Genomic DNA, 15,475 nt, shown 5'->3' on the forward strand with positions numbered 1-15,475 from the left:
CTGTAGGGAAAGGTTTACTGGTAATAGCCGTTTTCATATAGTTTGAAATTTGGGTTTGAGATATTTTTTAAATTTTTTTTTGGAGTGTGCCATTTGTTTCTTTCGATTGTTTGTACATTGTAAATGACTGATTCTTAGCTTTTTAGTACATAAAGATTTCCTAGTTTTACTAGTTCAACCATTCATCCTTCTCCCTGCTGCCTAACCCTGTAACCAATAGATAATCGGTAGCCAAACAGTTACTTCAGTGTGCTAATTTGAACCATGAAGATTTTAGAAATTTTCTGCCAATGTAGTTTCCTAACGCATGTACTATGTTGTATTTTTTTAAAGGATGATCATTGTGCAAACAAAGGATTCAGGGTATGGTGCTTGAAAAACTAACATGCCGTGATTTTTTTATTGATCTGCCCTAATTTTTCTTCTCTAAGTCTTTATCTTTGCCTGAAATTTGTCAGATGAATTTGTGGCTTGTCATTTGAAATTAATTTAAATATGAGATATATTTCCCAGAGATGTTAACATTTAATGACACAATATTTTTTCAAGGAACATCTACATCGGTTAATGCGTTCTACACAAACACAAAGAAGACCTTCTTTTCAAACTATCCCGGTATGGTTATGTGTGAAAAACAAACAAAAATAGTCTTACTTTTGAAATGTGGTGTAATTTTTTGGTACTTTTTGCAGTGCGTTTTGTCTTTGCTAAAAGTTACAGTGTAGCCTAAGAAGTGCCTTTTCCTACATTTTTATTTGAAATCTACTGGTCCAGAAATTTTGTAGTTACAATGTAGTCGTAGTAGACTTAATAATATTATTAGCATTCCATTCTCAAAAACCAACACTGTTATGGTGTGATATATATGATATAATAACACCTTAGAAACAGAGTTTTTACAGTTCAAAATTTCTTTTAAAAAGGGCTTCTTCTAGGTCTTAACTTTTGTGATGATATTTTTTCTCAAAAGGAGCATGACCCGGAATCCCCTCCCGAACCTAAGCCCAAAAAAGTGGTAGGATACTGAGTGTCTGACTCTTTTTTTCCCCTAACTTAACAGAATTTTGAACTTACCCAGGGTGGTGTTTGTATGTTAGACGTTTGAAAAATTGTGTGGAGCTTTCAGATATTTGCAGTTATACTGTTACTGTCTTAACAGTGCCATCTTTTCCAGTGTGACTTAAGATCTTCAATTTTGTAGGTTTTTGTTGCAGTGTGGTATTAGTATCATGTACAAAGGTAGTGTTATTGTACAAAGATTATGGTACTAGTGTGTTTGAAAATACACTTTTTTTCTGCTTTTTCAAACTTAAGCCTCTGCCCACTTTTCCAGCTTTACTCAAACACAAATTGTCAGTTACAAAATTAATGTACCGTATATGCAGTATTACCTTCTAAAGGTTTTCAAGTTTGTATATTATATGAATTATGAGTTCATACAGTGTAGGTCATGAATAGAGAGACTAAAAGTGTACCAATCATCAGTCATTCGCCATCAGAACTTTCATGAACAAGCCATCTCTCTGAGTGGGTCAGCACATGGAATATCTGACAACACAGGCCCAGGCTGATGGAAAAGCGCCACCTGGCAGAGTTTAGCTGAATTGCAAAATGCCTTGTGTGCTACCGTGCAGACTGCTGACAAAATACTTACTACATGGTTCCAATGTTATCCCTTGTTCATGCACACACACACTGTACAAAGTTGAACACAATCTCATACACACATTCAGTACTTTCTCTATCAGTAGTTCAATTCTCAGACTACTAAATTTCCACATGTCGAAGTGTGTTACTACCAAAACCATTCCTTCTTGCATGCCGCATGCTCACCAACATGTTTAACATTTTTCACACAAAGGAAAATCACCATCGCAGGATGTCCCTACTGGTACGAACGTTGTGGTTGCTGCTAGTTTACAGTTTGCCTTGTGTTGCAATTTTTTTGGAGTCCCCTATTTTAAATATTAGATTGTGTTTTTTTGTACTACCGGTATGATCATACAATCATGACATAGTCTAGATCTGACCTTAGCATATAATTTGCATGACATAATTATTAACATTTTAATAATTTTTTTTGTAAAGGATCACCTACATGTACCCAGAAGGGGATCGTTAATGGTAGGGGTTTAGTATATTTTATGTTTTATTAGGTGTGCTTTGAATTTATATTTTTTTAAACTTGCAACTTTTGCTTATTTACAAGCCTTCATTAAGGGATGGAATCCTAGCTGGGTATTAAGAGCATTTGTTTGCAGATGTTTTGGTTTCGGTTTTTCATTGATTTCTTGTATCTCTTTTCTTTTAATCAAGGACCCAATTCGCAGGGGATCGGTGCCGGTATGGGCTTGTCTTGTGTGCAGTTTGCCTTGTAGCAAGTCTCTTTCTACAACCTATCATTCACTGTCATACATGCATATACATGTACCTTTCCTGTAGCATCTATAGAGTCTTCGAATCTTCAACCGACATCCGCATTTCTTGAAGTGGTTTGCTGTGATCTGCTGTGTTCTCCTTAGCACAAAATGTAGAATCTCTCATTCAAGTGACATGCTGCATCTTGTTTCTGATGTCATGTAAATTTTCTAGTTCTTTAGCATCTTTTGGAGTGCTTTGTTTGTGTGTCTTCTAGATTTTAGTCTTTTAGGTCACAAATAGAAAACTAGGCATAGAAGTGCACCTTATGTATTCTATATGAAATCGAAAGGTACTAGGTGCCATCAAGCTTATTTTAGTGCTTATAGATATGTCAGTTTTTTTACATGGTTAATTTTCAGTTAGCTGTAGTTTAGTGACTTTTGTATGATTTGTTTTTTGGCTAAGAGCCTGACAGTTTCTACTGAAAGCAGGCACAGGTGAAATTTTGTTGCTTTAAGTGATGTTTCCATCCTTTTTTTATAGCCCAAATGCGGTGTCAAGGATATGGCCCATACAGTTGATGAGTGTCACTCAAAAATACACTTTGTCCAATGATTGTTTTTACACAGTCCACAGAATACATCTGACTATTACTAGCAGATTACTTTTAAGCAAAAAACAAATGGCCTCACTGTTAACAGTTTTCAACTGGAATATTTTACATGAGAAATATTCTGAAAGTTCTGAAGGAAGGGTACCCATATACAATCCTAACAAACATTACCTGCTGTTATCATCACAAGATATGATGCAGGCTCCGCTCCTGAGGTGTCGCCAAAAAATAACAAAATGTACACTATAAGTATGATGACAAGACCTCTGTCTATAGTCTTAGTGGAGATTGCAGAGGATGTTACGAAAGGAGTTGCTTTCTTTGAATGCCCATGGTGGATTGGTTTCATTGGAATTCTTACTTTGCCTAATAGATCCAACTCTCTGCTGGACAAGTCTGAAGCATGTCGCCATTGACTGATTTTTTTAAACACCCATCTTGTTTATTTCCAGAGTAAACATTTCATGAGAAAAATTCCCGAAGGCTCGGAGGCGTCCAACGTTCTGGTGGGAGAAGTGGACTTCCTGAAGCGTCCAATCATAGCCTTCGTGCGGCTGTCTCACAGCCTGCTATTGGGTGACATCACGGAGGTCCCCATCCCGACGCGGTTCCTGTTCTTCATGTTGGGGCCACAGGGTAACCAGAAGCAGTATCACGAAGTCGGACGAGCCATCGCGACGCTCATGTCAGACGAGGTACACTTTTACTGAGCTTACAGAAAACATGTTACACATTTGTATCTACTGTTAGATTATATTATGTAACAAGTTGCAGGACAGAGTTGGAGGGGCTGGTCACCATTTTGATTACATGTATATTATGTAGCAAGTTGCAGGACAGAGTTGGAGGGGCTGGTCACCATTCATATGAATTATGTCAGGGTAGGGATCACAGATTCTACCGGTAGAGATCCGCACTTGGATTGAAATTTATAATAATTGTAAACTACATGACATGTACATTATGTGGAAAACCAGGCTAATACATGTACATTAATTTAATATTGTCCTAATTGTGATCTCTGTCAACATGGACTCTGATCAGTATCTCCACTAGTGTTAGATTTATATTATGTAGCAAGTTGCAGGACAGAGTTGGAGGGGTTGGTCATCATATGAATGTGTTGAAGTGAGAATTGATAGAGCACACACACAAACACATAGAGCAGTATTTCTATAGTTATATTGAATTTGGACTGTGGTGTTTTTCCAGGTGTTCCACAATGTTGCGTACAGGGCTAAGAACCGACAAGACTTGCTGGCTGGCATTGATGAATTTCTAGACCAGGTGAGCAACATAAAAAATAGACAAATCTTACTAATTAGACAAATTCTTAGAGAAATCCAATGAATTTTGTAGACAGGACTATACTGAATTTTGGGATAAAGTTGTTGTGTTTTGTTGTTATGTTTACCAAAGGAAAACATATTGTTTTTGCTCTGTTTCTTCTTCTTCCATTCCAAACACTGACCTCTGACCTGGTCAATGACCTGAATCAGACTGTCTCTCACTATGGTAACTGGTGTTGGGTTACATCATGTTGCAATTTTATAGTAGGAGGGATTTAGACTGCTGTTGCCATATAATATGTGAATGTGTTTGAGTAAGAATGAACAAAGCAGACCATATGCGAAGGTAAACATTATGCATTTGCTCTGCAAATGTTACCTTAATCTACTTCTTTTTTGTTTGTAGGTAACAGTGCTTCCACCCGGGGAGTGGGACCCTAACATCCGTATCGAGCCCCCGTCCAACATTCCGTCCCAGGAGGGGAGAAAAGGACACGGTCAGGACAACGGGGACGGGGAGAAGGAAGAGGAGTATGACAGTAAGGAGGAACTCAAGAGAACCGGAAGGTACTTTAACTTCAAATTCCTGTTTCAAAGAAGAACATCCAGTTTTGATATCTCTTGTTCTTGACATATCGGATACTGTAATTCACTTTTATGTTCACGGTAGCAAAAGTTCACGGTCTGAGAAAAATGGACATGTTCACAAAACTATATATTCAAGGTAGCGACAGGTGCAGGAAAAAGAAAGTCCAGAAATTATTCGTTAACTGTAATGATAAGTGCACGGTACAGAAGTAACAGGGAAAAAAGTGAACATAACTGTTACAGTACAGTCAAAAATCAGGAATTACAGTAATAATGATTTTCTGACATGGCAGATAGCACATGTTTACAGAGCTATATAAGCTACAGAAATTTTACAGTTTATATATAGAGCTTATTATAGAAATTTTAATGTAAATGGTGCTGAAATGCCATCCACTAGTACAAAATACTGCTGAAAAGTACATTATCCCTGCAGTGCAAATTATATGATCAAAACAATACTAAATTAAGCCGTGTAAAGTGTTTGCACTAATTATCTGCAATAATACTGCATGTGGCTATCGAATAAAAAATCTTGTGCTGTCACACATGCCTTCACTTCAGTTAACATTTGGCTTGAAGTACATGTAGACTCTGCCATCTAAGAAGTGATTTCAGATCCATGCGGTTGCAATTAACAGCTCATTCAACTCTAGACTAGTTGGAAGAATAACAGTTGCATAGGAGTTTGGGCCCCTTAGCGGCTTGTTCTGGAACTGCAGGAGCGCTTCTTCAAAAATCTCCGAAAGAGAATAACTCAAGAATCAGTTGACAGATTGTCATGATTTCTGGTAGGTAGATAACTGAAGTGATGCTTGACGTAGTCAAATGACAATTATGCAAATCAGGAGCTAATTTGCATAATGCCCAATGATATTATAATAAACCAGTCCAATGATATTATGAGCCAGTCATTGAATGAACTTGTTTGTTTTTAACAGATTGTTTGGAGGTCTCATCGATGACATCAAGAGAAAGGCTCCTCACTACCTGAGTGACTTTAAGGACGGCATCAGTCTCCAGTGCCTGTCCTCTGTTCTCTTCCTGTACTTCGCCTGTATCACTCCTGTCATCACGTTTGGTGGGCTTCTAGGAGATGCAACAGAAAACTATCAGGTACAGTACTAGTAGTCATACTCATAGGACTTTGACTACAAAAGGTGGCAAGGTTATCTTGAAAGTTCATCTGTGTTAGTAGAAATCATTATAAAGCAAGTTTAAACTGCAATTTCCAACACAAGAAATTGGACTCACCCAAATTTTCGACTGTACAACTCCAGTCTTTGTCAAGAAATGAGCAATCCACCGCTTCCGTGATGTCACGCAGATAATACACGTGACTCCGTGAGCAGTGGATCATAGGTTGCAGAAAGTCTGTGGCGCCCCCCGTCTCTGTTGACTTAGTAATCATTCATACTCAAGTGGTTAAGCTAGTAGACATAGGATCGAGAGGTCTCTGGTTTGATTCTCACTGGTTTGATTCCGTATGACCCTACAGCCTATAGGAGTTAGTTGAGGGATATTTCTAATATTAGTGTGACACAGTAGTACAATGACTTCTTGTCATACCATGTTAAGAATATTACTTACAGCATGTACGCAAGTAGTCTGGCTTTATGGAATGTGAAAAATAATGTTATTTTTCTATGTTTTAGGCTGCGCTGGAGAATATTTTCTCAGCAGCTATCTGTGGAACCACATATCACCTGCTGTCAGGACAGCCTCTCACCATCATAGGGTCTACAGGACCCATCCTAGTCTACGAGACGCTCATGTATGACTTCTGCAAGTAAGTTTTGTTTTTGCTCTGTTTCCTCTTCTTCTTCTCCAAACCACTTCTTCTTCCTCTTCTTCTCCAAAAAAATAAGGTCAATGACCTGAACCAGAGGTCTGTCACCATGGTAACTGGTGTTGGGTTACATCATGTTGCAATTTTATAGCAGGAGGGATTTAGACTCCTGTCTGACCATATATATGAATGTGTTTGAGTAAGACTTGACACTTAACAGAGCAGACCATATGCAAAGGTAAACATTATGCAATTTAACTATTTTGCGTTGCAAATGTTACAAATGACTGACATTGTACTTTGCTAGTTACATCTACAGTAGTTGGATGAATTTCTTTTCAACTACCAATTCTGCTAGTCACGGACAAAAGGTGTGGGTGCTACTTGAAATATCTGTCAGTGACAGTTGATACTTATACTATCAAGAAAGTTCATCTGTGTTCAACTTGATAGTTACATGTTTAGAGTTAAAACTTTTGATCCAACACAAAAAGTTCTCTCATCTAGAGCTTTCGACCAGTCACTCTGGTCTTCCTCAGTTGACTGACCCAGGTAGGCTTGTCACGTGGCTTCTTTGAACCGCGACTGGGGCCGACATTGTCTACCAGATACCTTTGACCCAGTGTTGACGTCACACTTCAAAGAAGCCAGTGACAAGCTTCACTGGGTCAGTCTACTGAGGAAGACCAGAGTGACTGGTCCAAATGTCTAGGTGAGAGAATTTTTTGTGTTGGAGTTTAAACTCTAAACAAAGTTGATACTGATACTTTATTAATTTTTGTCTTCCAGGGGCAATAAGTTGGAGTACCTGCCGTTCAGAGTGTGGGTGGGGCTGTGGACATGTTTTATCCTACTGGTCATGGTGGCTACTGACGCCAGCGCACTGGTCAAGTACTTCACCAGATTTGTGGAGGAGAGTTTCGCTGCTCTCATCGCTTTCATCTTCATCGTAGAAGGTACAGTAACTGTAATTCCTGATTTTTTCACTGTACTGTTAGGCCACACCAATTTACTTTCTTGGTTAACGGATTCGCCGCTTAATTTTTTTCTGATTTGCAAATAAAAATAAAAATTCAGAATCAACTGCAAAATGCTCAAATCAACTACTTGTTACAGTCATTCCATCTTTCAATGCAGTGCTACCATTAAAAGTTCAAAACAATTCATTTTTAAATTTTGAACCAGCCTGGTGTGTTGACTTCATGGCTCCTATCGTACCAGTATGGACCATAATAGGATGCCTAGGCCTGTTTTTATTTTTATCTTTTTTTTCGCCCACCCGCTCCATAATTTTTCTACAAAAATCCGTTAACCAAGAAATTAAATTGGTGTGGCCTTATGTTCACTGTTTTCACTGTCACTTTTGTGCTATGAATATCATTACAGTTAACAAATAATTCCTGGACTTCCTTTTTCCTGTACCTGTCGCCATTGTGAATATATAGTTCTGTGAACATGTCCATTTTTCTCAGACTGTGAACTTTTGCTACCGTGAACATAAAGTGAATTACAGCACCACTTTTAGTCTATACACAACAATTGCACATTGCAGTAACTTTCTTAAATGTATGTAAAAAAATTGAGGACATTTTGTTTAATTAGTTGATTGTTGGTATTTTAAAATGATTTATTTTGACAATCTCTGTAAAAATCTTCTAACCCCCAGTTTAGGGGAAACATGATTTTAAAATAGATAAGAAGAAGAAGGATACTACAATGTATCTGTACAATACATTTAAATTTTGCATTCTTTACATGAAAGGATGAAGTAACATGTTGTCAGGCTACACAAATTCTATGAGTAAAGCAGTTAAATTTTGCCCTTGAGCTACATGTACTTGTCCCATTTAGCAATAACTGGAAAAATTTTAACTGTGATTTTAGACTATAATCATCATGTAGTACTTTTAATTTTTCTGGATAGCTACAATATATACATGATTTATGAACAATTTTATATGTAATACTGACATGACTGAGTGTACAATGTATGGTATCTAACAGTGATCATGAAAATGACTAAATTGTTCTGACTCCCGAAATGTTATTTTCTAGCATTCAAGAAGCTCTACCACATCACGGATCACTACATGGTTAAGAAATGGTGGTTAGAATCCCAGTGTACGTGCTTACCTCCGGAAGAGAAAAACGACACTGCGACATCCTTTGTGAACTACGTCATGGGCAATGATACGAACATGACCAGCGTGTTCTCCACACCATCCGCTATGAGTTGGAACTACAGCATGGCCACGGATTCGCCGCTGAATGTCACAGACACGACGCCGTTTAACGACTTTGAAGTCATCCCAACGAGTGCTTCAGACGGCATCCCCTGGGAAAATCTGACCCAGCATGACTGTAAGTTCATCGGTACTGTCAAACCTGTCGGTAGAGAACACTCAAGGGACTGAGCAAAAATGTCCTTTGAGAAAGAGGTGTTGTTGCTCCTCTTCTTCTTCCTCTTCTTCTCCACAAAAATAAGGTCAATGGCCTGAACCAGATGTCTGTCACCATGGTAACTGGTGTTCAGTTACATCATGTTGCAATTTTATAGCAGGAGGGAGTTAGGCTCCTGTCACCATATATGAGTGTGTTTGACTTTGAGTAAGAATTAACAGAGCAGACCATATGCGAAGGCAAACATTATGCATTTGCTTTGCAAATGTTACCTCTCTAATTAGAAATATGAATTTGTATTAATGATTGAATGAATTTTGCTTGAAGGTTTGATTGTCCACCATGGCCACTGGGTGGGGGAGAACTGTGACTATGCACCAGACGTGTTCCTCATGTCCGTTGTTCTCATGGCTGGGACTTTCTTCCTCGCCTCCACTCTCAAGTCCATGAAGACGGAAAGGTTCTTCCCAACAATGGTACGACAAGAAATAATTATGAGATTTCAAACCGCCATGAAATATCTAGAGTTTTTGCGAATTTCTTGTTTTATTGGTGATTATGAAGTTCTCTGTCTACATCTCCTTGCATTTCCCTACTGGAGTCGGCCAACAGACTGGCTGCCAGGCTCTTGGACCTAACTACCTGTGTCTGATCTTTTGTTTTCTGTAGTTAGCAGGGTTCTCATCAGAATTGTTTCACAGTGTTGGGGTCAGGTATTAAAGAATAGTAAGACACTATTTTCAGGTTATAGAGGGACAAATTTTGTAAAGTAATGTTTTCCCTCTCTTATAGCTTCGTTCTAAGACGAAATTTGAACTTCAAAAAAGATTGAAAGGTCAGAAGGTTTTCCCCAAAAGGAAACACCCCTATGCGGGTTGAAAGACATTGTAGGGGTCTAAATCACAGCATAGGGGGCTCAAACAACCTAGTGAGAACCCTGGCTAGGGAATAAGAGGATACTTGTACCTAGATGTACATGTACATGTAGTTTTTCACCATAATTTTTTATGTATAATTATGTGGCAGTTTTAAGAATGTTAAAATTGGTTGTTTCAGGTTCGTGGGGTGATCTGTGACTTTGCAGTCTTCATCTCAGTTCTGACGTTTGTTGGAATCGATGCAGCATTTGGGGTCGACACACCAAAACTCCTGGTACCAATAGAGTTTAAGGTAGGGACATCTTGTAGTGACTGTCACAGTTACATCAGATATCTCCATATATTGATGTTTTAGCACTAAGTAATTGATACGTTTTCTTTTGCTCTTGCTGTGGATTAGCAAAAAGGCATGGATGTTTTGGAAAACATTTTGATGATATGTGAATTTCAAGTGTAATTTCTGATCCTTTCACGCTATCTAGTACCATAAGATTTATACTCTTAGCAAATTTGTTTTTATTTTAGTACTAATTTATACTTTCTATCTCTCTGACTTTTCTTACCATGGCATCATTGTATATTATACTAGTCTAGCATTTGTTGTTTTACATGTACATGTAGTTACTAGGATGTTAAGCAGTTCATTTTATATTCTTTTCTTTTTGTACTATGTTTAATAGTCAGTGCCATATATTGTGCCATGTACAATTGTCGTCTAATTAAGTTCTTCTTCTATTCCGATCTGTGATCTTGATCCAGTTTTAGCTCACTGAACAGCTAATCTCCCACTGGTCGTGACAGAAAAGACAGACGCTATGTACAGTATTTACAGGTTCATTGTACTGGGGAAATTCTGCTAGCTCTTTCTGACAAGCACAGTGAACAGTGGAGCACAGCTTAACCTCCCGAACTAGCGACCATTTCCAGTAGCGTGCATGTCGGGTGAGCAACAGCAGCTGGGATTCGAACTCCCAACTTCTTGGTCCAGAGGCTGGGTTGCTAACCACTGGACTATGCACGCTAAAATCACACTAACTTCTATTAAAGATTGTGTACTTTGTGTGTTTGTAGCCGACCCGCTCAGACCGTGGCTGGTTCATCAACCCGGTTGGGAACAATCCCTGGTGGGTGGGGATCGCAGCGGTGATCCCGGCTCTCCTAGCCGTGATCCTGATCTTCATGGATCAGCAGATCACAGCTGTCATCGTCAACAGGAAGGAACACAAGCTTAAGGTACTGTTCTCAACTTATTAATTATGTTTACCGTAGGAAAACATATTGTTTTTGCTCTGTTTCTTCCTCTTCTTCTTCTCCAAACTGTGACCTATGACCTGACCAATGACATGATTTGTTGACGTCTGTCACCATGGTGACTGGTGTTGGGTTACATAATGTTGCAATTTCATGGTCTGCTCTGCTCCTGTCACCATATACTAGTAGTACATGTATGTGAATGTGTTTGAGTAAGAATTAACAGAGCAGACCATATCCAAAGGTAAACATTATGCATTTGCTTTGCAAGTGTTACTTCTCTAGTATGATAATTCATAATAAGTTCATCTGTGTTGGTAGTAATCAGTAAAATGTTCCAGAACAAAACTTAAAGGGAGATCAAATTTTTTATGACCACTGTCGACTTCATCAGGATAATTAATGACCAATCATCAACGTTTTCCTTGCATTTTTCTTCCCCCAGAAAGGAGCAGGGTACCATCTGGACCTGTTTATCGTGGCTATCCTGATCGGTATAACCTCTCTGCTGGGTCTGCCGTGGTTTGTCGCTGCTACAGTCCTGTCTCTCAACCACGTCAACAGTCTCAAGATGGAGTCTGACTGCAGCGCTCCCGGAGAGAAACCCAAATTCCTCGGAGTCAGGTACTAATCAATTGTTGGGATTTGAACCCATGTCCTTTGGTTACATTTGCTTCCGGAGAGAAACCCAAATTCCTCGGAGTCAGGTACTAATCATCTATTGGGATTTGAACCCATGTCCTTTGGCTACATTTGCTTCCGGAGAGAAACCCAAATTCCTCGGAGTCAGGTACTAATCATCTATTGGGATTTGAACCCATGTCCTTTGGCTACATTTGCTTCCGGAGAGAAACCCAAATTCCTCGGAGTCAGGTACTAAATCATCTGTTGGGATTTGAACCCATGTCCTTTGGTTACATGCAAGCAGACAAGCAAAACAAACCACTGTTCAATTGTAAGAAGAAATCTTAGCTGATAATATCAATAGAGAGATTGTTGTTGGATGAGAGAATCCAGAAGGTACTAATCGTCTGTTGGGATTAGAGCCCATGTCCTTTGGTTACATGCAAGCAGACAAACAATACAAACCACTGTTCAATAATTATAGTAGGAAGAAACCCTTAGCTAGCTTTAATCTAAAGAAACCTGAAAAGTCCAGACAATAAAGTTATTAAAGAGATAGCGTGTACCAGACATCTGTTGGGATTCGAACCCTTGTCTTTTGGTTACACACAAGTTTAGTTTCTCCATATCGTGTACCAGATATCTGTTGGGATTCAAACCCTTGTCTTTTGGTTACACACAAATTAAGTTTCTCTATAGCATGTACCAGTCATCTGTTGGGATTCGAACCCTTGTCTTTTGGTTATATACAAGTTTAGTTTCTTCATAGCATGTACCAGCCATCTGTCGGGATTCGAACCCTTTTGGTTACATACACTGTACAAGAACCATAGCTTTAAAGAAAGTTGTTCCTCTATAGCATGTACCATCCAGTTGAGTACATTTTATTTATTGAGGTGCTGCTTGTATATGTGTTGTATTATCATATGTAATGTATCTGCAATGTGTACCTTTCCAGGGAAAACCGTGTGACAGGTCTGGTTGTGTTCCTGTTGATTGGGCTGTCTGTTCTCTTCACCTCCATTTTGAGGGTAGGTCTGGGCTGTTTTAATTCTTCTGTGCCAAAGATTAATTGAATCTTGAACCACTTTCCATTAAAGTATACTAATATATACATTATGATGACTTTTTTTTTATTGAAACTTACAATGACAAGACATGGTGGCGACACACTCAAGTTACACTTATATTCATGTCGCCACCAGACAAAACATACATTGTAGTACAAGCAAGCAAAGCACGAGTTTCATACAATCAATCTATAAACTACAAACAATCTATAAACTAGTGAAACACATACATAAACACTGACAGGATCAATCAAGACACTACAAGAAATGATTTGATTCCAACAAAAAAGTCTGCATATGCAGCAGTATTTGAGTATTGTACATTGTTGACTGTTTGTTTGTTTGTTTGTCTTAGCTTGTTCCTATGCCAGTGCTGTATGGAGTCTTCCTCTACATGGGTTTCTCTTCCCTGGCTGGTATACAGGTACGTGTCTTGCCTCAAACAAGGCTTTGTGCTGCCAAATTATCCGTAGGGTTAACTTTTAGTTTCTTGTGCATTTTCAGTCATACTTATTTGTGGAATGAGACCATGTACTTTGACTACATAATAGTCTAATATGAAGCTGCATGGTTACTTCGTGAGCAGGTCTTTGTGCTTAAGATTGACACCTAACCTTTGTAAATTATATAACAGTTACAGTAACTATAAGAATTGTTTAAAGCTGCTGATGCCCCTACAGCGTTTAGAAGCAAGATATGTTGTTTGCGGTCACGTCTGGGCAAAACTGTGGCCACATAATCTATGGAGGCAGACACTTGACGATGCCCAGTGGCAATGTTTTCTTCATGTGGCAGCGCAAGTTTTTTTACTATTGAAGATTTCATTCAGGTGGTTTAGAACAAAAAGGGGAATGTGGCTTTTTTTTTTGTGACTTGAACTTACGTCACACCAAGTAAATTTTATGGATGCGAGAGGGCGAAAAAAAAACAAGAAGGGCCCAAAAAAACGAGATGCCTAGATTAGAAATATACTAAGAGACGACAAATGTTAGGACACAAATTGAATGAGGTGACACATTGTAACAAGCAATAAGTCTTTTATTCATCATCAAACCAGCAATAAATCAGGTGGAACAGCAATTGTCGTCCTGTCCTGTTTCTTTCATCACATTTTTGCAGGCCTGCAGAAACAAAGCATGTGCTCTTTACCCATTTCGCGTTACGGGGTTCACGTCAATCTGACGATTGGTGGCACTGTCGTGACTCTTTGGTCATAGTTACAGGAAGCGGAATTTCTTTTTTTTTTGTCTAGGAACAGGCCAAAATCAATGCGCTCGCGGACGTCATCCATAAAATTTACTTGGTGTGGCCTTAAATATTCTTACAAGTCTGGAACTAGCATTAGAAAACAGGCATACAGCACTAATCCTACTGTTGTATCCCTGTAGTTCTGGGACCGGCTGTTGCTGGTTCTGATGCCGCCGAAGCACCAGCCTGACTACGTGTACCTGCGCCATGTTCCCCTGAAGAGAGTCCACCTCTTCACCTTCATCCAGCTCATGTGCCTGGTCATCCTCTGGGTCATCAAGTCTACAGACGCCTCCCTCGTCTTTCCCATCATGGTAAAGCATCATTTTTTTTATATTTCACTCCATATCATGGTATGGTTGAAATATATTGTTTTCAATCATGTTTCTTCTCCTGTTATATCAGGCTATGGTTTACAATGGTCTTTCCCATAATGGTGAAGAGTCATATAAAGCTCTGATGAAAAATCTCTGTGTGGTAAAAGTTTGCATGCAGTTATTTGCATTTGTATGCATACCTCTGTCATTGAAGCCTGTTGTTTCCTTACCTATTAGTAAGCTTTGCTACTATTGATTACTAATGTGGGCTACTGATTCCATATACTCTATCCAATAAGCACTAGTCTACCAAATTCATCCTCAATGTTTTCTCTATGTACATGTATAAGGGTGATTGACCTTCATGTAAACAGCAAGTATTTGTTGTGAGGTTTTGATGATTTTGTATTACAGGGATGATATACTTTTCAACAGTGTTTAGCACTGGAGGATGGCATTTCAGCACCTTTGACATTGAAACATAGCAAATATCATTATGATTCATCGACAGCCAAAAATGTTACAATATGAGCCATGAAGTGAATATACCAGGCTGGTTTATAATCAAAACAATAGATTTTGAACTTTTAATGAAACAAAATTATTGCATTATCACTTTGAAAAACTTTAACAACTAGGAAGAAAAGGATTTTCTTCAACCGTTGGAGCATTTTGCAGTTGATTTAGAACCAACAAATTTTTTTTTTTTGCAAATCAGAAAAAAATGGACAGGGCGAATCCGAGAAACAACAAATTAAATTGGCGTGGCCTAAGTTACAATGTTGCTGTTGGTGTTTTTCTTACAGGTGCTGGCCCTGGTGTTTGTGAGAAAGCTGATGGACTACCTCTTCGTCCAGGCCGATCTGGAGTATTTGGACGACAAGATGCCCGAAATGATCAAGAGAAAGAAGGCAGACAAGGAAATGGCAGAAGAGGAGTTCAGAGAAAGGTCCAGAACTCTGGTAAGAAAAACTTGTCTTGTATCTAGCTTATAAGATAAGTAAGTGCTTTCAATGTACAGTCAAGCTTGCCCAAGTAACATCTCCA

General features: G+C 38.7%; 1 protein-coding gene across 3 annotated transcripts in view; it reads left to right on the top strand.

Moving 5' to 3' along the window:
• The window catches only part of LOC109461891 (electrogenic sodium bicarbonate cotransporter 1-like), a 46,326-nt gene that overhangs the window by 26,472 nt on the left and 4,379 nt on the right, over window positions 1–15,475 (top strand). For 2 of the 3 annotated variants that reach the window (XM_019758362.1, XM_019758363.1), the window contains exons 10-26: window positions 2,089–2,124; window positions 2,317–2,343; window positions 3,427–3,669; window positions 4,187–4,261; window positions 4,670–4,830; window positions 5,793–5,967; window positions 6,507–6,640; window positions 7,430–7,596; window positions 8,696–9,001; window positions 9,368–9,516; window positions 10,097–10,210; window positions 10,990–11,151; window positions 11,615–11,793; window positions 12,752–12,824; window positions 13,219–13,287; window positions 14,252–14,425; window positions 15,235–15,390. In XM_019758362.1, the coding sequence (XP_019613921.1) occupies window positions 2,089–2,124; window positions 2,317–2,343; window positions 3,427–3,669; window positions 4,187–4,261; window positions 4,670–4,830; window positions 5,793–5,967; window positions 6,507–6,640; window positions 7,430–7,596; window positions 8,696–9,001; window positions 9,368–9,516; window positions 10,097–10,210; window positions 10,990–11,151; window positions 11,615–11,793; window positions 12,752–12,824; window positions 13,219–13,287; window positions 14,252–14,425; window positions 15,235–15,390 (2,400 nt within the window). The remainder of the gene's footprint in view (window positions 1–2,088; window positions 2,125–2,316; window positions 2,344–3,426; window positions 3,670–4,186; window positions 4,262–4,669; window positions 4,831–5,792; window positions 5,968–6,506; window positions 6,641–7,429; window positions 7,597–8,695; window positions 9,002–9,367; window positions 9,517–10,096; window positions 10,211–10,989; window positions 11,152–11,614; window positions 11,794–12,751; window positions 12,825–13,218; window positions 13,288–14,251; window positions 14,426–15,234; window positions 15,391–15,475) is intronic. The other variant, XM_019758364.1, reaches the window with a different exon arrangement.

The sequence above is a fragment of the Branchiostoma belcheri genome, unplaced genomic scaffold (assembly GCF_001625305.1).
Source record: "Branchiostoma belcheri isolate BF01 breed outbred unplaced genomic scaffold, Haploidv18h27 scaffold97, whole genome shotgun sequence".
In the NCBI taxonomy this organism is placed as follows: Eukaryota; Metazoa; Chordata; class Leptocardii; order Amphioxiformes; family Branchiostomatidae; genus Branchiostoma; species Branchiostoma belcheri.